The sequence below is a fragment of the Cupressus sempervirens genome, chromosome 3, assembly GCF_028749045.1.
Source record: "Cupressus sempervirens isolate cs-2001-9-10 chromosome 3, ASM2874904v1, whole genome shotgun sequence".
Lineage (NCBI taxonomy): Eukaryota > Viridiplantae > Streptophyta > Pinopsida > Cupressales > Cupressaceae > Cupressus > Cupressus sempervirens.
The window spans coordinates 1,116,964,950-1,116,992,000 of NC_143120.1; the positions used below are offsets into that span (position 1 = coordinate 1,116,964,950).

At 39.9% G+C, this 27,051-nt stretch overlaps 1 protein-coding gene across 3 annotated transcripts in view; it reads left to right on the top strand.

The window, feature by feature from the left end:
- The window catches only part of LOC149570711 (uncharacterized), a 277,096-nt gene that overhangs the window by 59,343 nt on the left and 190,702 nt on the right, over positions 1–27,051 (top strand). Inside the window, exons 2-3 of one of the 3 annotated variants that reach the window (XM_089823243.1) lie at positions 17,733–17,843; positions 17,988–18,143. The exons of 1 other annotated variant lie outside the window; for it this stretch is intronic. In XM_089823243.1, coding sequence (XP_089679369.1) covers positions 17,733–17,843; positions 17,988–18,143 — 267 coding nt within the window. Of the gene's footprint in view, positions 1–17,729; positions 17,844–17,987; positions 18,144–27,051 lie in introns of all 3 variants that reach the window. One more of the 3 variants, XM_089823242.1, reaches the window with a different exon arrangement.

A 27,051-nucleotide genomic window follows, 5' to 3' on the forward strand; every position in this document is an offset into this window, starting at 1 on the left:
GTTTGACCAATATATGTGGGTTGTGCCCCCATTTGGGAAGGTATCTGCATGGCAAAAGAGGCCAAGTAATTGGTAGTTGGTGGTGGTGGATTTCCTCCTAGAAGTGGCATAGAAAAATAGTTGGTAATAGGAGGTAATGGATTAGTTGGTGGTGGAGGTGGTGGGAATTGAAAGCTAGGAAATGGAATTGATGGGGTTTGATAGCTTGGTGGCTGGATTTGAAAGCTTGGTAGAGTGGTGGCAGGAGCTTGGGTCACTTGAGAGCTGGGCAGAACATTGGTAGTAGCTGGTGGGGTTTGATAGCTTTGTGGAGTGAGGGTAGTAGCTTGTGGATTTGTGGCTGATGGCACTGAGCTCCAAGGACCTAGTGGAAATGATGGAATTGTGTTTTGAGCTGAAGTAAACAAGCTGGGGTTGATGAAGGGTTGATTACTTGGCCCCATGGGTGGCATCCTTGTTGTATATTGTTGAGGTTGGCCAAAGATGCTAGCATTGATTTGGGAGATGGGTGGATTTGGAAGGTTGGGTTGGAGAGCAGCAGTAGCAATAGTGAAGGGAGTGAATGGTGAGGTGTTTTGGGCGAAGGGGGTTTGGGATGGAGTGGTATGGACCAATGGTGGAATGGTGGTGGTTGGATTGGCTTGTGGAAGGGAGATTTCAACTTGAGTGGAGGCTGGTATGTTTGGGTCTGTTGGATCATATGGGGTGGGTTAAGGCTCTTCTTTTGGCATGTATTGAGGATAATTTGAATCATAAGAGCCTAGGGGTGGTGGGAGTTGTCCAAACAATGGGTGAGATGGCTCTGATAGGGGAGGAAGTCTTCCAAAGTCGAAGGCTCCAATGTTGTCCCTTCGAAAGTTAGCCATGATTGTTTCCTTGTTTTTGTCTATAATGGCATTCACCAATAATGCGTTTCCTGGTTGGTTCATGAAAGCTTCAATGTCAGTAGGTGATGGTATGGTATTCTCTGGGCTGAAGGATGGTTGAGTGCTCAAGGGGAGCGATGCTGTTGGATCCAAATGATAGGGCTCCATTGTTTCCTTCTTCTTCTTGCCTAAGCGAGTGACGGGTGGCATGAAAAAATGCAGAATGTTTCCTAGGTATGAGATGCAACAATGCTGATGGATGCAAAAGGGGAAGGCTTTTCTATGCAAATGATCTCCTAGGTTGAGGCAAAGCTATATGATAAAACCTAAGGAGGATTGGGTTGGGGATTCTAACTTCAAAGATATGTTGCTAAAGCACGAAAGGTCTGCTTTCCTATGTGCAAGCTTGGTGGTGATTGTGTCAACTTAAGGATAGACTGATGATCCTTTAGGAAGAACACGAGATTGACCACTTGTGGATCCCAACCTTTAGCTCAAGGTGATGAGGGATGACAAGTGACAAAGCTAGATTACCCTAGACAAAGCTCTATCAAAGAGATAACCTTGGTGAGATTGATGGATTTGGAAGATTTTAGGAATGGCAAACTTTTGGCAAAAGTGACAACAATTTTGAAGGCTTGGATATGAAGATTTTGGATTGCTGGCTAGATGGTTTGATTCTAAATGAGATGGATGAGCTAAAATGCTTAAGGGGAAGACTAAAGATGGCTAGCTTTCCTACAAAGATGACTCTAATGCAAAAGTGAAGCTTATGCAAGAAGATGTGCAGAAACAAGGGGGTCTAATCATAGAAATCATGCGTAGTTGGTAAGGCATAAGCATTGTTAACTCCTGGATGTTGGTTAAATTGGATGGTGCGATCTAACCAGGTGTCTTGAAGTGTTTCGTTAGCAGCTTTGTCCTCTGTTTTGTGTAGTTTGGCAATTCGAGGACTTGGTGTTAGTTCCTTTCTCTTGGCTGAAAGTTCTTGGTATGCCTGAGATGGTTTGAGTTTAACTTTGTGGAACTTTTGTTTGGGTTTGGGTTGTTCTGACATGAATTCTTGAATCTACTTGGCTTTGAGAGATCTCAGTTGTTTTTCTTCAACTTGTTCAACTTTTGGAATAGGCAGTGACTACGCTAAGTGCGCCCTAAGCTAGGATTGACCAAGTTTGGCAAACATGCATTCAATAAGTAAAAGACCAAGCAATAGATAGAAACAACCAGATAGAAGTTTTGATTCCCAGAATGTGATACTTGCACCAAGGAGTGTGTGTGTTCTATAAATGTTTTGATCAGTCACTTCAAACACATTAACATCCTAGATGGTTGTCTGCAAGGCTGACAATGGTTTAGCTAGGGAGTCCTCGATATACCCAAGGTACATGAGGCCCAAATCCGTAGATGAAACCAAAAAGATGTCACACAGCCGAGAGGAGTGGTCACCCACTTCTCCTCTTTCACTTCTCAAGGGTATAAAGTTCCTTGAGGCTTAGCCCGAGTGACAAAATCTTGATCCCAAGAGAGGTGTCTTTTGATTCACCTCCCGGTTCTTATACTCCGCCGGAACGCTGGAGTTGAGGTCGTCCAAGGGGTGATGAAATCCCCAAGCAGGCCTCCTAAAAAGAAACAAGGTTTTGGATCCTAATCTTATGCACCCAAGATGGCCTCGAAAGACGACAAGGGGAGAGAAGACTTGGATGACCTTGGGCTAAAAAACACACTTGTTCCTTTTACCAACTGACTCTTATGTGTGCTGATCTAGACTTTGCAAGCACTCATGTTTAAGAGACAAATGTTCAATTCCAACTTTGAAATGTGCCAACAAAACAAAATCGAGCGAAGAATGAATACAAGAAGAAGAGTTAGGGTCAACAAAAAAGTAAACCCGCGCGCCCGGAGGCCCTCCACGTCAAGTATCGATTAATTTTCTTTAAAGCATTCAAGAGTTGGTGTGATTTTGTTTTTAAGCCCAAAACAAAGATGTGTGAGATTCGATTTCAAGCGCGCGCCCGGAGGCCCTCCACGTCAATAGTTGTTCAATTTTAGTGCCCAAACTTGAAGTGTGATTGATTTAATCTAGAGTTTTGGTCATTTAAGAATTTTGATAAAGTTAAAGCAAACGTTCAAAGACCAAGTGAGTGAGTTAGATTGTGGAACATTTAACACCTTTTTCAAGTAGACCCATCCTCATAAATGGCGCTGAGATTGCAACCAATGGTTGAATTGATGGGTGATTAGAAAAGAGGTGAGTCCAAGGAACTACTCAAATTGATTTTTGCAAATTTGTATTTAACTTAACGAAGTTTCTTAAATGTCCAAAAGTCAAACTTTGCCTAAATTGCATGTGGAAAAGAGATTTGTTTTGTTCAATTTTAGAAGCTCCAAATGAAATGTTTGATATTGCAATGGTTAATTGATCCTTTGCATTCAAGATTGGATTTGTTGTTTTAATCATGCATTCAAGGAAAATTTGATTTTAATCCATGGCATTCAAGAGTGTTTTTGAGCAACATTCATTCAATAGAAAATGTGTTTAACCATTCAAGTTCATTCCATGAATAACCTAAAAAATGTGATTAAGTTTGTTGCTCCAACCTGCAATAAGACAAAAAAAGAAAATTGATTAGTCACCCAAAATCTGCCAAAAAGAAAGTTTAACTATGGAAAATTTTTTTAAAACTTTTTTTGCTGTTTTTCCTATGCGTAAAAATGCTTAAAATGGTCTAAATCCTACGGAACCACTAAAAGTCAAATTTTGATTTATACCATTTTTTTTTTTTTTTTAACTACAAAGTGCAGAAATAAAGATTTTAAAACAGAAGTGCAAGAGAGACAGGGAAAAACGACATTTCATCAGGCGCAGACGCCAAACTGCGGAGACGACAGAGAAAGAGGCGGAGACGACAGATTAGGTTGGCGGCGCAAAAAAAAAGAGACAAGTGGAGACGCTAATTTGCGGAGACGACAGTCTAGGTTGGCGGTGGCAGAGACGACAGTTCAGGTTGCGGAGATGGCAGAGTAGCTGGCGGAGACGCTGATCTGTGGAGACGATAGTTGAGAATGCGTAGACGACATTCTAGTGGCGGTGCCGACAGCAGAAAACCAGGCCAAACTGCGGAGATGTCGTTTTGGTTGCGGAGACGACAGTTTACAGGCGTAGACGCCAAACTACGGAGACGACACTGCGCGAAAAAAGCTGAAAAACGCGGATTTTTTACAGAATTTTTTAAATTTTTTGTTATTTTCGTATTTTTGAGGGTATGTCTTCTTCCCAAGTGCATTCTTTAACCTGCAAAACAAGCAAAACACTCTACAACCCACTCAAACAACAACAAACATTAGATGGTTAGTTTATAAGAATAAAACATAGGGTAAAATGGATAAATGAATGACCCATAGTGGGGTCCCACCGGGCGTGCCAAAATGTATATGAGAAATGTTAGTATGCTAATACTAATCTATTAAAAGAACAAAAGCATTAACTAGCATAAAAACCATAACATATATGAGAGACAAAGTGAAACTCTCAAATGAGAATATGAGCCATAGAATGGCTCTCCCAATGAGGATGGTCACTTGCTTTGGGGATGAGTCTATTTGCTTAGATTTGGTATGTATGCTCAAGGTTCTCAAAACTAGCTTCAATGGAGATGAAAAATGACAAATTGGTAGCTTTGTGAGCTCTCAATTTGGCATCATAAGGGTATGGTTAAGGGCTTTAGTTTCTCAAACTAGCATTATAACTTTAGCTTCAAGATTTGTGTTGAAGTGGCTTGGGAGGGGATTCAATTTATAGGCTAAGGGCTTGAGGGATGGAGGGTTAAGATGCAAGGAGAGATGAAAGCTTAAGGAGGGCTAGGATGCACTCAAAGGGGAGCACATCGATTGTGCTTGTTTAGCATCAATCAGGGAGTGACACATGTCACAAGGTGAGTGGATGGAGGAAAGAGGAAGGATGAGTCAACAAAGGAGGCTCAAGGGATAATATCCTCATAAAGACCCTTCATAATGGCTTGTAAGAGCAATGAATGGGCTTGTAAGAGTCTTTATGGCTTTTGTAAGAGCATTCAAAGCTTAGTGGTTGGGATATTTTGGAGGGAGTTGAGATTGTTGACTTTCCTTGGCTTATGAAAGTCTTAAGCTTACTTAGGGAATGTGACAACATTAGGGGGTGGATTAGGCTTGGGTTTAGGATTAGATTAGGGATGTTAGAGATTTTAAAGTGGATGGCATTCATGAGGGTGGGTGAGTTAGTGGCTAAGCTTGGTTAGTATGGGTGGATGGGGTGGATTAGGCTAAAAAAGGGGGTTTAGGGATAAGTTAAGGGTTATTGGATTTGAGGGTTTTATTTATCAAATAGATTTATTTAATAAATGGGGATTTTGGAATTAGATAGAAGAATAGGATTTAATTGATAAATAATAGGTTATTTGATTTATCAATTAGGACTATAGATGATTAATTAAATTAATCAGCTAGGGGATGGCAAAGGATTAATTAAATAGGAATTTAATTAATGATGCCTTTAGAGATAACTAAATAGGATTACCAAAGCGGTGTGATCAAATTTAGGTGTCTACAGTTCCTAGTCGCAATCTTGCTTCAGTAGTCTATTCCTATGGGGTGAATAATCCACACATACTAGGGACAAATGGATATCGGCAGCCGGCATTTGTGATTGACTATGGTTATCATTTTCTGGGTTATCAGAATGAAGCTGCCTCAGTTTTGTATCCTCAGTTGATGGAGGACATCCACCTTAGGCCTGATATAGTCCGGAGAGATGCAAATCACCCCACTTTGCACATAAAATGCTTATTATGGTTATCAGTCACAACATCTAGGTTCACTTTATCAACAAGTTGCTTATCCAGAGTATCCGTATTGGACATTTCTATCAGATAATCCACCACTGGAAGCTGTAATGCCAGGTCTAGTAATGCCTCTACTTGATCAAATATCTAACCAAAATGTAAGATACAGTGTAAAGGGAAGATCAACAGTCAAATATTGTGATTAAAGATAAATTCCATTGAATCCCGATGCATAGCTCTTTTCTAAAGACGCTAGTCGGATTGGAGGAGAAAAGTGTTATATCTGTAAGGATGTTGTGAATTTATTGGTGCAGCGAAACTATAAATCAGTTCATTTAGCAATAGCAGACCTTCATGATCCTATGATGCTTCAACTTCCAAAATCTCCCTTGTTTATCTTTGTTCTCACAATGCATCTTCCGTGCCAAACTATATTACAAACAACGTAAGGGTCTATTCTTCAGCATTGAGGGCATGCATATTAAAGACAATTTATTTATTGTGACCTTTGGATGTCACATGATAAACAACTTTAGTAAAGATGCAAAGTTTGATAGTCTAGTGCGAGATTTTTCTGTTAGTATGAATTAAATCTCATTGAAATTTGTTCTATCTACAACTTTAAGGTATCTTGATAAGGCTATGGTCTCAACATAACTTTCAAGTTGCATAGTAGATCTATTATGGAATTTGGTGCAATATATTTGATCAGATATATCTCAACATGCTCATGGTTAGAATGTATCCATGGAAGCCAAAGAATATGTTAAGGGAAGATGAGTTGACCATTATTTTTTCTTAAAGTGACCGAGATCATGACAACTCAGAGGGGAACTTATCTTGGTATATTTATATTTCAAGCTACATGGCAGAATTATAATTTAGTGTATATCATGCAGAAGGTGATAAGGCAATGGGGCCCATTGCCTCGTAAGAGGGGAGGAATGATCAGAATTGAACTGGCATATTATATTAAGTCATATATTTTAATTAATTCTTGTCTCTAATCAATTAGTATGACTCTTCAATTCTGAATTGTCCATTCAATTTCTAATGAAGATGTAAATGAAGCAACCTTTCAACTTCCATGAAGATGTATGAAGAGGCTCAAGTGGAATTCAACAAGGCAGAACGATATGGAGAGACAACTCGTTTGCTGAGATTGCCAATTTGTATAGGATTTTTATATATGGAGTTCATGGACAGACATCTCAACCACGGGATTGCCCAACTCCTATAGAGTTCATGGGCATACATCTCATTCACGGGATAGCCCAACTTTTATGAGCTCGGACGCGCAACTCCTCCACGGGTTTGTCCAAATTTGATTGATTTGCAGGCATAAATCTCACTTACGAGATTGTCCACAATTGTACAAAATTTTATTTAATATTATGAAGAAATTGAATTCTTTATATTGTTTATTATGTGTTTACAATACCACTATTTCTTTCTTTCGGTATTGTCCTCTGAATTGACAAAATGATTCAGATCACCAACTCCCCTGTCTAATTGCACAAGCATACTTGGCACACAAGAGACACAGGGAAGAAGTGGAATGCAAGGAATGCCGTCAGGGAACCCTCAAGAATTTCTATGAGGAGAGAGATGCACGGCGTTGCAAAACAGAACCATGAGCTTTTGAGCTATGATGCCAAGAACACTTAGGAGTCTGTAACTATCACATGAGTTGACACATGATGTATACAGATTAAATAAATAAAAGTGTTCTACTTTGTTTTTATATAATGGTATATATCAAATGTCCAATCTTTTAAACAAAAATAGAAACTTGAGGGAGGATGTTGACAAATTACAATATGTGCGGGGAGATTTAATCTAGGTCGAGTGAAGACGGCGGCTAAGACAACTTGTCGAAGATTGAACTATGGGGTAGTTGGAGGAATCACCGAGGGTGATTGAAGGCAACCACGTGGAAGGTGCTGGAATTGTCGAAGGGTTCCATAGTTCGCCGGAACGGCTAGTACGGAGCAACGAGTAGTTGCTCAAGGAAACACGACATATATTAACTGTGCTCGAGGAGACAAGGAAATAGTTTTTTCAGTCATCCCATACACCACTACAAGAGGGAACCCATGGAGAATTAGGAAAGGAGGCGAGGCCAATAGAAGACATCGAGGCACAAAAAATTGTCGAAGGGACACTACACGATGGATAGAGTAACTTGTCAGGACCAACTCCTAATAGTTTAGGGACACAATCCAGTGGTCATCAAAGGATGAGAAACACAGTGTCTCAAAAGAAAAGACTCCTGAAGTTCATAGGCGATGGGAAGGAAGACCTCGGGCGACATTGCCGTATATGCGAAACCATATGGACCGCTAACTCAGTCACCGATGCCGATGAGTGGTTGAACCAGTTTCTAGCCAGCCTACGGGGAGTAACGGTGAATTGGTTCTTTGACATGGACAAGGCGAAGATCTCCACTTGGGATGATCTAAAGAAAGAATTCCAAGCAGAATCCCGCTTGCTATGAGATAACAACGAGGTTGTTGCGGAGATCTACAACTGTAAACAAGGGAAGGACACCATTCGAGCCTACAATCGAAGGCTCAAAGATCTTCTTAGCTGGATGGGCACTTAACCTGTGGATGAACTAAAGAAATGTTGGTTTGTTGAAGGACTCTGCGGGGCATTGAGAAGGAAAATGAAGATAGTCCCGCCTACATCATATACAGATGCCTACGACCGTGCCCTGAACTTAGAAAGTGAGGGCAAGATGACAAAGAAAAAGAAGAAGAAGAAAACTAAATCCTCATCGTCCTCTGAGAGGGATGAGTCCTTTGATGAGGAAAGTAGTGTAGACAACAAGGAGGAACCCAACAAGAAAGTATATGCCCTCTAAAAGGACTTGGAGCAGATGAGGAAAGAGTTCAAGTCCATGAAGGGAACCACTGGTCGCCTAGAAGGAGAAATTGGTGTACGAATTGCAAAGAGAAAGGTCACCCAAAGGGAGTGTGCCCTAAAAAGGCAATGTGCGATATCCGTCAGATCTTGGGGCTATAGAAACAACTGCCAAGGAGGACGGGGCGGAAATGACAACAAGAATCGGATACAGTACAATTCCAAAGGAAGGCCCATAATCCAATGCCGAGCATGTAACCAATCAGGCCACTTTGCTAGAGAGTGTCCAAAGAACGACACCTCAAAAATTATGTCGATGGTTTGGTCCAAGGGACCATGAAGATGCCAATTTCCCAAATCAAGTAAACCTCCTTAACATTGACGAGGAGAAAGTTCTTGTTGTCACTCGCAACCAGGCCAAGTAGTTCTGATCCCTGCATGGAGAAGTAGAGACTGCGAGAGGCATGAGAAGACATAGAAAGGGCAATGAAGGATACAAAAGATATGAAAGGTGTTATTCCTGGATGATTGGAGGGGGAGAACAACTTGGTGAATCAGATGCTGTAAATGGAGGTGCTCATTAGACTTCAAGACATATTACAAATGGTACCATTTCTAAGGACTACATTATTGAATGCCCACACAAACCCATCGGAGACGAAGGAACAACCAATTGTACCAGGAGGGTCGGCCACAGATCCCATGTTGCTGACAGTAAGCAATGGCCTTCACCCAGCGGTGGTCGAGATGGGAATCCTTAGAACCGTCTCGATGGACACCATCGTGGATGGTGGGTTGGGGTGAATGTTCTCCCTGAGGAGACATGGAAGAAACTGGGCAAGCCTACCCTGTGGCCGCCCACATTCAACCTGCTTGGCGCCGACTAGCAGGGGATAAAGCCCCTAGGGACCTTGGTGGCTCAACAAATAACCATTGGGATGCAACCATTTGTGTTGGATTTCATGGTAATTCCCTTAAAAAAAAAGGGATATGATGCCATTCTTGGAAAACGATGGCTGGTGACAGCCAAGGTGAATTGCAATTGGAAGAAAAACATTTTTTCAATGGAAAGCGGAAGGCAAAAGTTTGCCATTGATCTCCGAACTCAAATAGTAAGTGAAGAAATGGTGTCGTCGTTAGAGTCTGAGTCAAATGGGGAACATCAGACAGATGAGGGAAGAGCTCATGTGGATCTAAATGACGAAGGCATTTTGGAATTGGAGGAATGTTCAAGAGATGAGACTAGTTCACTAAATGGACTTTTTCATTGGCAGATGGAAGATTATGAGCTCTTCCATTCGTACATGCTTGGCATCTAGGAGCCTGAAGATGAGGAGGTATTTCTACCAGAGTTCGCGGAATACAAAGAAGGAAACACAGAGATCAACGAGAGTCCCGCCCATTGCTTTGAAGGGAAAGCTATAAGATACGAAGAGCCATCAGTAGAGGCTACTAATCTTGGCGATGCGGAGAATCTGAGGAACATACTTGTTGGAGACAACTGGAACTCGATATTGAAGGCCGCAAAATTTAAAATTGTTATGGAGTTTGAAGATGTATTTGTGTGGACTTAAAAGGATTTAAAAGGGGTCCTGTTAGAGATGTGTGTCCACCCCATACCCTTGGTACCTAGAGCCATACCTATGTGGAAGTGACCATACAGAATGAACAAGAACTAAACAACACATATAGATGAGGAAATACAATGAATGTTGGAAGCCGACATAATATTCAAGGTCCAAACAAGCAAGTGGGTGTCACCAATCATGATATCCATAAAGAAAGACAGTATCCAAATCCGGATATGTGTGGATTTTCGGTGCCTGAATGCGATCACGATAAAAGATCCCTTCCCAATCCCATTCTTTGACACAATTTTGGAAGAAGTGGCAAGACACGAGATGTATTCCTTCATGGATGAATTCTCTGGCTATAACTAGATCTCCATTGCTGAAGAAGATAAATTGAAAACTACCTTTGTGGTGGAGGATGGAGTATATGCTTACAACCAAATGCCCTTTGGATTATGTAATGCACCTACTATGTTTTAGAGGATCATTTTTCACATATTTGACAAAATGTCAGTAGGCAACTTTCGAGCATTTTTGGATGATTGGTCCATCTTCAGTGGATAGGACAACCACTTGAAGGCACTCCTGGAATGTATGGAGAGGTGTTGACGGGCAAAGCTAGCATTGAATCCTAAAAAGTGTCGGTTCATGGTTCCTCAAGGCAAACTACTTGGGCACATTGTTTGCAAGTCAGGATTGAAGACTGACCCCGACAAAGCAAGGGTGATCGTGGAAATGGAAGCCTCGATGGAGGTAACTGGAGTCAAGTCTTTTCTCAAGCACATTGGATATTATAGACGGTTCATAAAGAACTACGCTTGAATTGCTCTTCCTTTGGACAAGTTGCACAAAAGGGAGAACCGTACGTATGGAGTTTTGAGTAGGAGACTGCCTTCACAGAATTGAAAAATAGATTGTTAGGGGCGCCCATCTTGGCATACCCGAACTGGGACAAGGAGTTCTACGTCCATGTGGATGCTTCAAACTTCGCCATAGGTGCAATGTTGGTGCAGACTGGCGACCATGGCCTAGATCGCCTAGTGTATTTCGCAAGCCGACTACTGTCAAAAGCCGAGAAGAATTACAACACCACTGAGAGGGAGGCCCTCGAGATGGTGTACTCGGCACAAAAATTCTGACATTACCTTTTGGCTACACCATTCACCTTTTACGTGGACCACCAGGTGCTAATATACCTGGTGAACAAACCAATTATCCTAGGAAGGATTAGTCGATGGTTGTTGCTACTGCAAGAATTCACCTTCACCATCATTGTGCGACCCGGGAAGAGTCATGTCATTGTGGACCAGCTCTCCCGAATTAGGTTCAGAGAGCCACCGGAAGGGGTCAATGATGATTTTCTGAATGCACACTTATTCAGAATTGCTATTCTTCCAGGATGGTACAAGGCTATCGGGGAATATCTATTGATGTCTCAATTTTCGAGGGAGATGCCACTAGGTGAACGATAGAAGCTAGTATTAAGGAGCCAGACTTTTCAACTGATAAATGGTCTCCTATATAAGATGGCCTAGACCAAGTGCTAAGGCGATGTGTAATGGAAGAGGAAGTGTAGAGTGTTTTAAGGGAAGCACATGAAGGTCCAATAGGCGGCCACATGGGACTCGACACAATGACATGGAAGGTTCTGCTTGTTGGGTTATGGTGGCCCACACTTTACAATGATGCACAGGAATGGATGTTGAGCTGTGATACATGCCAAAGAGTTGACAAACCACTCAAGAGGGACGTCATGCCATTAAACCTATCCTGTGCCTAGGATTTGTTTGAAACTTTGGGGACTAGACTTTGTGGGTCTGCTGAAGGCGAGTAGGGCTCAGCGTTGTTGATATGTGGTAGTAGCCATTGAGTATTTAACAAAATGGGTAGAGGCACGGGCACTACTTGACAACTCTGCAAAGTATTGTACGAATAGATCATCACATGGTATGGCATACCCATCCAATTGACAAGTGACAGAGGGGGTCACTTTGTGTATCATGTGATTAGATTACTGACAATGAAATTCAAGATTTTTCATTCGTTGTCAAGTCCGTATTACACATGAGCTAATGGCTAGGCGGAAGTTTGCGGATTGCAATTGAAAATAGACTTGGAGATATGGATAGTCTACAAGAACGCTTGTACCAATTGAACAAATTGGATGAACGGAAATTAACAGCATAATGGGCGACGGAGGTGGTGTAGACTCGTCGAAAGGCATGATATGACAAACATTTGAAAAGAACAAGGTTTCAACTAGGCCAACTCGTCCTTTGGTACAATGGCTGCAACGAGATAAAACTGGGGAAATTCAAGTTTTAATGGCTCGGACTGTATAAAAGCAGAGAAGTAGGCGACAATGGTTCCATAAAACTATGGACCTTGGATGTGTGAGAAATCCCTGACGCCATCAATGGATCCAAGCTGAGAGTTTATTGTGAACGACAAGGAGGAGAAATAAGCGGTACACCTGGACCTTAAAAAAATTTAAGAAAACAAAAAAAAACACAGAAGTGTCTCGTGGACATTGGGCTCCACCGACACGTGGGGCTGCGGGCACAAGGTGGCCATGAACACGTGGTCCTACGGACACCATGTGTCCCGCGGACGCCATGTGTTTGCAAACACCATGTGTCCAGTGGATGCTATGTGGCCCGCGGGTGAGCATAGCTATTAAATATCGATAAAACCTAATAAATATATCATCTCACTCATTATCATATGCATCCCACGAGAAGGGTGGAAAGGAAACAAGAACCCACAGAGAAGTTGTTGTGGAGAAGCTTGTTGAGCACTGGAAAAGGAGTGGAGGTCCTATGGAAGTCTTTAATTCCATGAGAATGAAAAGTAAAGGCCCTTGGACAGTGACCCTGTGCACATAACAAATCGTGTACGTCACCAAGACTTGTTGCATGGAGAGTCTGCAGGGTGGGAAAAGGTTTGTGTAAAGGGAAAAGAAGGAAGACAGTTGTGAGCATTTCGCTGCAAGGGGGATACATAAGAAGAATATCCACAAGGAAGAAAAAGACAACAAAAGCATACAACGTGGGAAGCTAGTGCCGGCCAGAGAAACATTACCACGGGAGAGTAAAACCTAACTTTTTTTTGGTTACAATAAGAGGCCGTTATGATGCAGTCAACAGGAAAAAGAAAATAGTGGAAAGACCAGTTGAAGGAAAATAGTATGGAAAAGAATGTGAGAGTGTTGGCCTCTGGAGTCAGAGTTGCAGGGTCAGCAACATCGAGCAGCAAGAAACAGAAGGTGAAGGCCGACCTGTCACATCTCACAGTTCAGTTCAAAGGGTTGAATGATAGTGAGTACCAGAGATGGTGGCAAGAAACGGTGGACATAGACTTAATCAAGCAAATTTTGATCCGTGCCCAAGTCCATTGCGCAATACAACTCCCCTTAGTCTCCATTAGGTTGTTTGAGACAATCCTAAGAACTATGGTCGAAACCTACAATAGGAACAACTGAACAAGCACATTTGTATACAAGAAGCATCAAATGACAATCTCCTTCAAAGCACGAGATTTCAGCAGGGTACTTGGCATTCTTGGCCAAGGAGGTTGCAAAGTGGTGACCAAGAATCACAAGTTGCCTCAAGAATGCAAGGAGTATTGGGTAAAATTGGTAGGATGTGACCTCACACCAAAGGAATTTGAGTTTGTTGTGAAAGGTGCCAAGAGTCGAGGACTACTGCGAGATTTCATCAGAGAGGGCCATTGGAGATGTATTATGGATGTAATAAAAAGTAGGTTAAATGGGGCAAGTAGGGCCTCAGATATTGCCCTGCCTCAAATTACATTCATGAACGACATCATGAATGGTATTGTGTATGATTGGGCCATGGTCCTCATAGATAGAATGGAGGAGTTTATGAAATTACAACATCAAACATTTGATATGCCGCATCATGCCATCGAATTGTTTCTAGAAGCAGCCCTTCATCAAATTCCAACTGATGATTTTGAAGTCCCACTGAGAGGGAAATTTGAGCCAGGAGAACCCCCAGTATTCTACTGGAGGCATTTGGACACAGGTGGTACAACAGCCAGTCAGAAAAGGGTATTGTAGGGGCTAGATCCGTACGATGACATAGACAATAGAAGGGAGGAGAGCACAAAGAGCAGTGGGGCTGATTCAGAGGAAGAGAGTACCTTGATAAAGATTGGGAGTGATGCGACAGTTGGAGGGTCCACTCTTTTCACTCCTCCCTAGTTGCCATCACCTTGCTTATTCTTCTATTTGGCCAAATGCATGCGTCAGTTGTTATGACTCCACCCATGACCATGACAGAAACCCTAGATGTTACGATTCTACAGCCACCACCTCGCTTATTCTTCCATTTGGCCAAATGCATGCATTAGTTGTCATGACTCCACCCATGACCATGACAGAAACCCCAAATGTTATGATTCCACGAAACGCTTTAGTAGATCCAATTGCACCAGACTTGGTAGCAGCAGTGCCAACGACAGGGTTAGTGGAGATGCAAGCGCTAGAGCCCGAGCCTCAAGTTTGACTAGATGTGCTGGGCTGTGATGCTGTTGTTACCATAGCCTCATCTTTGTTGGCCGAGGCCCAGTCAATGCACCCAACACAGCCAACACAGCTAGTTGAGAGCATTGAGATGACCCAGACAGAACAACCACATATAGTACAACCGAAGAAGGTTGAGGTGATTGATCAAGCCAGTGTATTCCTGAGACAGTAGTTCCGACTCATTCCTATAGAGGTCGGTTTCTCCATTTAGTTCCTGAGGCAGGGAGAGGTATCCCCAGGAGTAGTTGCCATATTAGAGCCACAGGAGGTGGGAGTAACACAGTCCGAGGATGCGCTTGGAGATGAGGAGGCCGCACCGGTTGTAGACTTGGCTACCACAGAAGAGGTAGAGATGGATACAAATATGGAGCAGGATGTCAACACTATGGAAAAAGAGGATTATGGGTCAAATGAGGATAGGTGCAAGGCATACATCAGAGCCATGGAGGTTGTATTGGAGAGAGGACAAATTGTTGGGTATCAGGCTTTTACCTGTTGGAAGGAGTTGCAGTTGGTTTGAGCCTATATTTCGGAGGGTCTGTCTTGAGCGTTTTCACTCTTGCTTTGAGGCTAGGGGATGGCCAGCCGTGGAAACACTGAATATGTTGGTTGATTGGGCTACAGAGCCTGAGTTGGGACCGTGCAACACTGCTATGAAGAAGCTTGCACATAAGATAGTAGGGGTGTATAAAGACGTCTACTATGCTCATAGATGTGCAAAGGCAGATAGGGAAGTAGAGAGGATTGCAGCTGTGAGGTCTATGGCAGTCGAGATAGAAGCTCGAGAGAAGTTGGCTAACCAACAGGCAGCATGGGCGGTTGAGTGAGTAGCACTCTTGTGAGATAAGGAAGCGGCCGAACAAGGATTGCAGACAGCCCAGGCCTAGGCCATGGAGGTAGCACTTCTCCTGAAAAAGGTAGTGAAAGTTAACATGCGGACGCAGAAGGATTTACGCATCTGCGCTGACCAAGTTTATGAGTTGCACCGACAGCGGAATACTTCAGGGATGCAACCTCCTCCCTAGTCTATGTTGTTTCTATGTTTGTATGTTGTCTCCCAATTTTGTCAATTTTGAGTCATCCGGAGATGACTTTTCTTTTTTGGCGGGATGATGTTGTCTGATAAATTGGGTAGTTAGGCGGTTACCGGTGCGGACACGGTTGTGTCGTTTCATTAGCACCGTATTGGATATTATAAATGTGGCTTTCACTTATGTATTTGGCATCATTATATGAAACATTATTGTTATGTACAGAAAGCATTTGATGAATGAATAGTATTTTACTTTGTTAAGTTATTTATGTTTCTTTCTTGTTCACCTACAGGTTGAACACATAGCAGCCAATGTTTGCAAGGAGAAGACTTCCGTTTCATATTTTCAAGCCTATGTTTTCTGTAAAGATGATCTGGTTATTATTCTAGGAGCTGCGATCTGCAACTGGTGACAAGAGTTAGGCGTTTAAGGCTGGAAGAATATTTACATGTGTATGAATTGTATATTGGGAGCTTGAAGAGAGTTGGGAAAATTCGGCTACCACATAACCAAGCTATTACTTATAGGTTCTTCCATTACATTGTACTTTGCAATCAAATAATAAATTACCATTTTAGAGTTTGAACAGTTTGGAGTTTATTGCTGTTACTTTCCAGCTCTGTTATTTTAAATGATGCGCATAAATTTGTTGCATGGTTTAATGAAAAGGACTAGGAAGAATTCAAAACAAAAAAGAACATCATGGCATATGTCAATTGAAATGGTTAGAGCATGTTTGCCAAGTGTTTGACGAATTGTCAAACAATGATTTCACATAAAAATTGGTGTTTGTCTGAGCTATAACCAACTGGGGTTATTACACCACCTTCTAAGGCGATGATCTGTTGATTTCTTTTTGTTGTCTTTTAAGCTTTAGAATCAGCTGGTTGTGATCTTTTGTGGTTTGAGGGACGGATATAGCTTCCTTGTTTCTGCATTGTATTTTGAAAGGAATAGTTGTTACTTCAAGACATCTGCATCCGCAGTATGTCACACTTCTATAATTTTATCAATTAATTGGTTAGGCTTACTAGTATAGAATCTCATTGTCAATGCTATCTTTGTGCCAAGATTCAAGTATTTGATTTGGACCAATCTGGCGAAGCTGTTGCATTTAATACAAATGTTTTCATGTAATTGGTGACAATGTGTCAAGAGCAGAGAAAAAATATATGCAGGACTTTCTTTGATATAGAGCTGTCCATTGCCCAAACTCTCCTCTCTCTTGTATCACAAGTATATCTTACTTATGATGGATTCTTATTGATAATGAGATGTTTTCTTTTAATGTGTCCAGTCTTCATTTTAATTGGTGAAATTCCCTGTATTTATATTTGTTTAGTTTGTAGTTCTATTTGTTATTTTGTGGCAGTAGGAAATACACAAGGTGCTCTTTCTGTTGTCACTGTATTTTGAATATTGATGAATACTATTATAATTTTTCTCTAAATTGATTAGTATGTTTTATGCTATCAGTAGCAAAGACTAAAGTTAGATAGTTTACAGTTTGCACTCCAATCTCCAGTACAATTGGAGTTCTCTTCTTTCAAAATCTGTGATTCCTCTACGCATCCTATAAATTCTGTACCCTTATTTTAATAGGTTTTTGCTTATTGAAATAATTTCTTTTTTTTGGCTCGGTAATAGTCTATACTAGGGGAAAAAGAATGGGGAAGAAAACCCCTGGTATAGCATGGGACAATATGTCTTGAAGATCAGTTCAGAGATGCATGTACACCAACCTCAGTTGAGGGTTTTGAAGAAGGCATGCCTTCTTAATACATCAGATATGATTACAAATACAGTTTGTTCCCTCACAAGGGATATTATAGTTCTTTAAAACATTACATGATGGTGATGCCCGGTTACAGTAATCCTTCATTGATAGGATTACAGATGAATACTTATCAAAATAAATATTGCTCTATCAGATCTCATTAGATTATTCAATGATGACCTTATAACATTTTATACTACTCTACATGGTCTATCTCAACTTATATCTAACTAGGGCTCATTTCATTTAGCAGGGAAGCTCTGGCAAAGCTGTGGTGGTTGGAGGTGGGCCAGCAGGTTGTGTAATGGCACTTAATTTACTTCGTAGGGGATTTCATGTTCATGTTTTTGAACGCCGACCAATGGTGCATATACCTGTCCTTATCAGGAGTTTCATTTTTTGAAAATTTATGAAGAATAGAAAATGTTTCTAAAATTGGAGACTGGCAGTTTTATTATTATATAATCGCAAATTTATAATCTCATATCTTGACTACAATGCAATGAAGATAGATGAAGCCAGACTCAGAGGTGATCCACGCTCTTTTCCTATTATGTTGACAAGAAGAGGCATTAAGGCAATTGAAGCAGTTGGTTTGGAGTTGCCTTCCTCCATTTTGAAACCACAAGTCGGTAATTGTTCCCACCTACCAAATGGGAAAAAGGTAGGACAATCTAAAGATGCTTATAAGTTAGCTCACTAATGCTCTTCAACCTTACCCTATTCTTTAATAATGTACAGGGAAAAGGGAAAAATCTTAATGCATTCAGTTGAGGATCCATATTGCACTACATAATTTGCTCACTAATCTTTTTCCACTATTTTAGTTCGTTACAGTCCTTTTATATTATAAATTTGTGGTTAATTGTTACCTAGTTTCTAGAAGCAGTAGATCATTCAGTTGTCACCTATCTTCCTTTTAGTGATGTCAGATATATAAACTATACCTATCAGTGCTACATGGCAGGTAATTGTTTTATTTGTTAGATAATAATTAATGTTTTATAATGTGGATCAGTGGGTTTTGTGATACTATTCTGATATGAACACTGGCCACATGGACTCAAAACACATTGAAAATGTTTATGTTATAATACCCAGCAAATTATTTTGTGTTTACATTGTCCACCACTGTAATTTGGTGCATGCCTCTTATTTGACATATTTAATCACTATCACTGTAAATTTTCTTTCACTTTTTGCATGGAAGACAACAAATTTTGGAGTGAAACATATTTTTTAGCTCTCTGCTTCTCATTGAGATGTGCACTGATGGACCAATAGTATTAATGCCTGTCTCCAAATGTTGATTCAAAATTTTTTAGACATGGGTTGTGGAAGTGGCATAGATGTGTTTTGATTGCTCAATTTGTGATCTGGTTTAACTTTATATTAAGATTTATCATGAAATAAGTAACCACCAACACTTTACCACATTGGAGTTGTATAATATATGTTAAATATAATAGCTAATTAGTTAGTGATCTACAATGAGGGTGTTTTAACAACAAACTCTCGCAACTTCAGCCTATTAAACTTCTTCTATTAATATAAGGCTATGCTTTCAACCTGAAAAAAATCACCGATTGTTTACTCGCATACCCTAATCAAATGATTTTCAAAGAAATGGAAATAACAAAATTAAAAAATATAATAATATTAATTACTTGCAATTATTTTTTAGAAATATCTTTATTTTCTTTTATCACATATCTGATTTATATAAATAATCACATGCATGGTCTTAGATGACAACTACAAGAAGAAATGTATAGCCATGCTGATGTTGGTAGAGTACGCCAATTGTTGACAGCTGTCAAGTAACCACCAACTGTCAAGGACTGAACTTAATGATGAAACCTCTCTCTTGTGAAGAGTGTAATGTAATACCATTGAGAATGGTGAACCGCTCTGTTCGCCGAGAGTGAAATGTTCCACCAGGAATAATAAATACGATGCTGCCAAGAGAGGAATATCACCCTCTTTATTTTCATGTATCACATTTGTAATGTATACAAGAACTTGTATGTGTGGTTTTTGACTACGACTACAAGAAATATATAGCTCGGTTGACATTGGTAGAGGACTAAACTTAATGATGAAACCTCTCTCTCGCCAAGAGTGGAATGTAATGCCACTGAGAATGGTGAATCCCTTTGTTTTCTAAGAATGAAATGTGCCACCGAGAATAAAAATGTGATGTCGCCAAGAGTGGAATGTAGCTGATTTAGAGAAATAGATTACTGAGAGTGAGAATGTAATATTGTCAAGAGTGAGGAATATAATAATGCCGGTTGTTTACTTGAGAATCCTACTCAAATGATTTATAAAGAAATCAGAAATAACTGTAATTTTGCTGATTGTTTACTTGAGTATCCTACTCGAATGATTTATTAAGAAAATGGAAATAACAAAATTACATAATAATATCAATTACTTGCAATCATATTTTAGAAATATACATATTTATTTTCATTATCACATGCAATATATACAAGAACTCATGTGTAGTCTTATTCCTATCTTTGTGACAAACTTCAAACTCTTGAACCTTGTTAAGATGTCTTATACCCATCCTATCAAAAGTTTAGAGCCAATAGAATGCTGAACAAATCAAATAACTGAGAAGGAGATGAAATAATTATTTCCACACACTTTATAAGACTTTACTTTGTTCGTAAAATCATAAACAATAGTAATATCAACTTCTGATCCATCAGTTAACCACATCAAACATTCATAACAGATGTAAACATGAAAGCATAGAAACACTGACACAAAGACCACTATATTTAATGTGGAAGCCCAAACTGGAAAAAACCACAGAGAAGCTAATTCTCATGAAATGAACACCAATTAAGGTGATTTTTACAAAGGTTCATTGTCGGTTTGCTCACTATGGTTAGTTCACTGTTGGTCGGGCTAACTACCTTTAGAAATGAATATGGCTAACTGCCAATACAAATGGGATCACTACCAGTACAAATAGGCTCACCATCAAAATATGAAATGAGATTGAATCCACCACTGAGATTACTGTCACCAAGACAGTGCAATACACAAATGATATATCAGTCTACTACCAATTGCATCCACACTTATGATCATCGACACTCTCCTATTATTAGATGTGCATTCACTTTGCATCTAAGCATCACACAAGACATACAAACAACATAAATCTTCTCTTATACTGCTTTATGCCAACAACCACGTTGGCCAAATGAGATTTGAAATAAGTTACACCAAGATATTTTCATGGTGGTAAGGAATGGACCACCTCGATCAATACAAGATGCCTCGTGCATTCCAATGCACAACTCCATCTCCAAAGCCTTCAGTTCTAATGAATATGATGAATGTGTTTCATGGTAATTTCAAGGATGACACATAAATGAACATACTCCAATGTGGTCGAATCCAAGTATATAATGTATACAGGAACTCATGTGTGGTCTTATTCTTATCCTTGTGAAAAGCTTCAAACAGTTGAACCTCGAAAGATGTCTTATACCTATCCTATCAAAAGTTTAGAGCCAATAGAATGTTGAATAGATCAAATAGCTGAGAAGGGGATGAAACAATTATTCCCACACACCTTATAAGACTTTTACTTTGTTCGTAATCTAATAAACAATAGCAATAGCAACTTCCAATCTATCGGCTAACAACATCAAACATTCATAACAGATGTAAACATGAAAGCACAAAAACATTGACACAAAGAACACCAGATTTTAAATGGAAACCAAAACTGGAAAAAAATACAAAGAAGCTAATTCTCATGAAATAAACACTAGTTAAAGTGATTTTTACAAAGGCTCAATTTGGTTGTTTGATAACCCTTAGAAATGAATATGGCTAACTGCTATTACAAATAGGATCACAACCACTAAGATTATTGTCACCAATACACTACAATACAAAAATGGTATATTAGTCTACTACCAATTGCATCCACACTCATGATCATCAACACTCTCTTGTTATTAGATGTGCGTTCACTTTGCATCTAAGCATACAAAAGAGCTATAAACAACATAAATCTTTTATTTTCTTATCCTTCTTTATGCCAACAACCACGTCGGCCAAATGAGATTTGAAATAAGTTACACCAAGATATTTTCGTGGTGGTTGTAGTAACCCCAACCGATTATAACTTAATCAAACACCAAATTCTTTTATAATTCAGTTGTTTGACATTTCATCAAACACTTTGCAAGCAAGCTTTGATACCATTGTAATGAGCCCTATTGGCTCTCAAATAATTTGGGCCAAAGAAATGATTTCTTTTTCTTGTTTTGAGGTTTTGCAATTTATGATACAACAATATAGCAGCAAAATAGAAGATATTACAATAATAATTTCATCTCAAATAGCTGGATATTACATAGGGAATATACAGCTGAAAATTCCAGATTTTAATATCAACTTAGATACTTAATATTTTCACAAAATACCAACAACCCAGCTGATAAAATGTCCTCTATTATCTAAATCAATAATACTCAAAAAAATTAGAAGTTACAATCCATGAACTTATAGGTAAGACATGCCTTGAAACCCTTTGAAATGAAATCCAGCAACAACAAAAGATTTCTCCAACAAACAAATACAACTGCAGATATGTAAAATGCTACTTCCTAAGTGCAGATAGAAAATAATGCCTAGCTGCAAATATAAATGGGTGCTCAACCAACTCCAAATTAATTAACACCCAACCATTTCTTAACAACATTAATAACAGTATAAGAAGACACCAAATTCCAAATTCCCAACACCATAGTATCTCCCAACCTTAGTGTATACAGCAATGGAGATAAAAACCAATTCTCAAAAAACTAATTCACAATACCTCAGCTGTGAATTACAATGAACTTTTCAAGAACGAAACCTTATACTTCAACAAGGGCACAAAAAAATCAGACTTCAGAAACGTCACAAAGACGACAAAACAAAATAAGATAATCAAATAATTGGATGCTTTTCTCATCAAATGTCCTCATATTAATAATTTCGAAATGACACCGATTTCCCAAAAGAACTCCATTTAAGAAGCTTACTCTACACAACATTAAAATATAATAAAGTGCTATTAATATAATTTATTAATTGCTTTTGACTCCAAAAAATGACCTTTTCCACCATAATTTTAAATTATGATACACAAGGCCACTATTTCTTGTTCCCACAATTTAAATTTTTTCGTCCCGGTTCCAATGAGCTATGATATTGAGGTAATTAACAAACAACACCAACAAAAATAGTAACCTCAACGTATTTAGATGAATAATAATAATTCACCCATTTTGCAAAAACAACTGAAGAAGCATCAGAATCAAAATCTGACAACACCAAAGTGATCCTGATGATGAAAGACAATGAATGAACCTAACGAGGTGACTTACTATAAATAGACACTCCCTCCAAGATTCTTGGAGCCTAATGCAAAAGCCTGAAATAAAAACTGAGAGCATTACTCAACTCTTCTAACTCAACTGAGTTGATTAGAACCAACAAATTGACTTACTATAAATAGTAAGTGCCTCAAATGGAACCAAAACACACCATAGGCTACTGAAAAGCCTATAACCCCACAATAGGGACCCTCAAATCCCACTGTTAGCTCATAAGGGTTGCGATGGTGAACTGACCAAACCAATTGTAGGAACTTGCTAAAAATGGGGACATTACAGTCCTCCCTCCCTAAGATTGCTTATCCCCAAGCAATCTCGGAGCAAAATGAACATCATAGTCCATCTGTATCCCCAAGGTAGAATTGTGTACTATACCTGTTGTGTACAAGCGACTCTTGTAGCACCAACACCCTAATAACAGACATCAACATCAGAATCATCTGAAAACTGACCTTAGGCGTTGATGAAGGCAACAAATCACCGGAACTCAACCCAATTGAAATACCAACTTTATCCACACCCGAGTCCCCTTCAAATTGATACACCCAACTGCACTGTGGAGATGGTAACAACCATAGGTACTTGAAACACTACCACCAATTCCAACCTTTGCCAAACTGTCTCGGGTGTGAAGATACTGCAAGGGGTCTAACTTGCAGCTGTCAATCCCATCTGCAAAAGATGGTGCTAACCCATCCCATAATGGATGGTATGAAACTAGAGCCAACCCACACCGACGTGAAATCAAGTCCTCTACTTGTGGGTTGAAAAAAAAGTGATGAGCACTCCTCACAGTGTAATGCTGATAAAAAATCTCAATCTCTGTTAAGGGCTCATCATCATCAAATTGGGAATTAGAAGATGGCTCCAATCTCTGACTTTGAACTATTGGTCAGGAAGGATCCTGGGCAACCTTTTCAGCAAACCCAACCTCGAAATCCCTATGGGGAAGCATAGTAGATAGAGTCTCTACAGTCTTTCCCACCAACCTCTAAATAGCATGAGAGCCTCGAATGAGAGTACCCTTAGACACTGTAAGAATCCTCCTGCACATCGAACTCTCCAAAAGAAACTTCATGAAAGACTCTGTGCAATAGAAATTATATGTAGAAGCATCAACCTGCTCCCCTTTGACCCACAACTAATCCCTCTGAAAATTTGACATTGCCAACTGTCCAATGGTACCATTGTATGAAATGAAGAAATAGATCCACTCCTGACAGAAGGAAGCAAATCACCATGAGACCTCGTCTCCACTGATGCTCTTACCTCCTTTGTACCTACTGCATCCTTATGCTGGAGGAATGTGTCAGCCACATTATCATGTCCATCATCCCCGTGGAAGGAGACTCACCACCAACCACAATATGCAACTAAACATGATCTAGGGTTGGTGTCGACTGTACTAGCTCTAACTCCATGGTAATCGCATCCAACTGTGAGTGTGACTCTTGAAGAGCCAACTGAGTATAGTAAAGAGAGTCCACAGTCACTTCAAGCTCCTAGGTGAGCTCAACTACCTCCTCTTTCTCTAACAATGTCTCATAACAAGTGCTACCCCACTCCAGAAGGTAACCCCTATCAACAACTAGCTGCAAATAGTTATGCTTCAAGATCCCGACAGCCTCTCGAAGCGCATGAACCTCTACTAGAGAAAGAGTAGTATCATTGTGCTCATCAGACATAGGAGATCCCCAACCAAATGTAGCCAGCATGTGACGAATCACATCATAATGCTCGAAAGCTGAAGAGATGTCACTATCACTTACCTTAAACTAACAAGTCATATGATGCCTTTGTAACCCCTAACTCCTATGCAAGCTCTCTATTTCACTAACTGCATTGTGATAAGAAACTGAATCAGAACTGCCCACCACAAGATCGCTCATATGTGTGCTATCGTCCTCGCACAACTCTACATCTAAGATACAACTACTATGTACCTCAACAAACTCCTCATCCAAAGAAATGGAGGCCCTCGCAGTATCAATCTCCTCGCATGTCTCGGCTTCCACCTCAATAGTAAGATCCTATAAACATCGATCTTGGGACCCATCCAAAAACTCCTTAGAGTCATCACCCAATATCTGACAAGGGGTGGCATACCCAGTACAACTCATAGCATCATCATACAAATCATCAGAGTTGTCCATACTATCTGCATCTCCACCACCTGACAGAGTCTCAACTGTCGTCACCTGACTCTGCACACATGACTCTATTGTTAGCATGAATGCTGATGATACTACATTTGGGGAGTATCCTAAGCATTGAAGAGTATTGATATGTTGCATTCATGACTGTATTTGTCATTTATGTCATCATAGCAGTAATTTTGTTAAGATTGGAAGAATAGCAGTTAGTAATCTTAAGATGCACAAAAGCAGAGGAAGTTTCAGATGATGCGCAGTGGAGGACATGCTCCTGAGGTTGTCCTGATGACGTGGCTTAAAGGACTAAGTCTGATTCGATGTTGTACAAAAGTTACACTTGTTTCACTAGAAGCAGTGCAAAAATAGAGCATTGGAAAATAGAGTTCTGATGATCTATCGCTATCTTTCATTTGAGATGCAATCAAGGTGATGCACAGATAACAGTGATAGAGGACGATCGAGTGGTGATGCCACAGTGTGCACAAGATGTGGTTTCACATGTGTAAAGTTTTGTATAGAATGTTAGCCGATAGTGTTATTACAATTGTGAATTAATTAATTATCTTATTTTAATTAATTGGGAAAGCCTCAAGGTTGACTCAAGGAATTATTATGAAGATATGGTATAAAGGAAAGATGTTTTCCTTGTTTGAATAGTAGACTTGGATTTAGAGGATCAAGTTGAATGCGAAGTATTAGTGGACAGTGCAAGGAGTAGAATGCTTGCTGAATGCGTGTAAGCGATCCAACGGATCATTGGATGCGTAGTATGAGATCTGGTTACAAGATCTGAAGGAACAGAAGTTCGGTTGAAAGAATAGAGACAAAGGTAGGAAGTACATTTCAGTTCTATTATTCTGCAAGGAATAATACAAAGATCATTTGGACAATGGGTTCTTTGGTCTTAACGTTGAAGCTGTTTGGGCAGTGGGTCTTGCTGTCTTCCACAACTCCTAACAGGGTTGGAATCTCCTAACAGGGATTCAATGTTTCTTAATAGGGACTCATATGTACTGAATGTTGTAACAGGCTCCTAACAGGGTCTATCCTCTAATAAGAAATATTTATATTAGTACACCATCTTGTGGGTACCATCCCCACCGGGGTTTTTCCCTTTGATCAAGGTTTTCCATAGTTAACATATTTGGTGCAATTTATATTAATCACATGGTTAAGTTTGTTTAAGGTTAATGTTTGTTATGATAGTTGGATAACTGATTCACCCCCTCCCAGTTATATCAGTGGACTATATATTCTAACATCTGTGCTAGGCTGTGAATCAATAACTCTAGAGAATGAGCCCACATCTACTGACTCCTTTGTAACATCCAAATCACCAACATTATAGCTGGGTGACTCCATACATGCATTAGTACCACCTAAGGAAGCAACTGCCTCCTGCACCGGAGCAACACTATGATAGCTCACATATAAATCTCAAATAATAATCCTCTCCTCCAGAGAGTGTGAAATATCAGTAGTAATAGCTACATCAACTATCTCTACACTAACTGCAACAACTCTGGGAGCCTCAACCTGTTGAAGCGCAGTGCCGCAATCCTCTACTACCACTAACACAACCACATGTCCTTGCGAAGTAACTCCATCATCAATACTGCGGATAGGACTGGCAAGTGTCATACTAAATATAGGTACATTTGCATCATGGACACTTGTCGGGGAAAACTAAAGCCTCCTCACCGACCTTCTAAAGGAGGAAACCATATACCTTATTGCCCTCTCAATTGTCTTTGGCTTCGACAAGCTCTCCGCCATCCTCTGTTGATGAAACTTAAGTTTCTCCATACTCTCCTGCAAAACATTCATTTTCGTGCTAACTTCCTCATTACTCCACTGACTTCTAGAACTGTCAGTCCTCTTATGTCTGTCCATGGCTAGAAGAAGCTAGAGTGTTGGTCACTCCAAATATAAGAGTAGATCTGAAATAAAATAAAATAAAAAATTCCTACCCTACAGGATGGTAAAAAACCGCTCTAATACC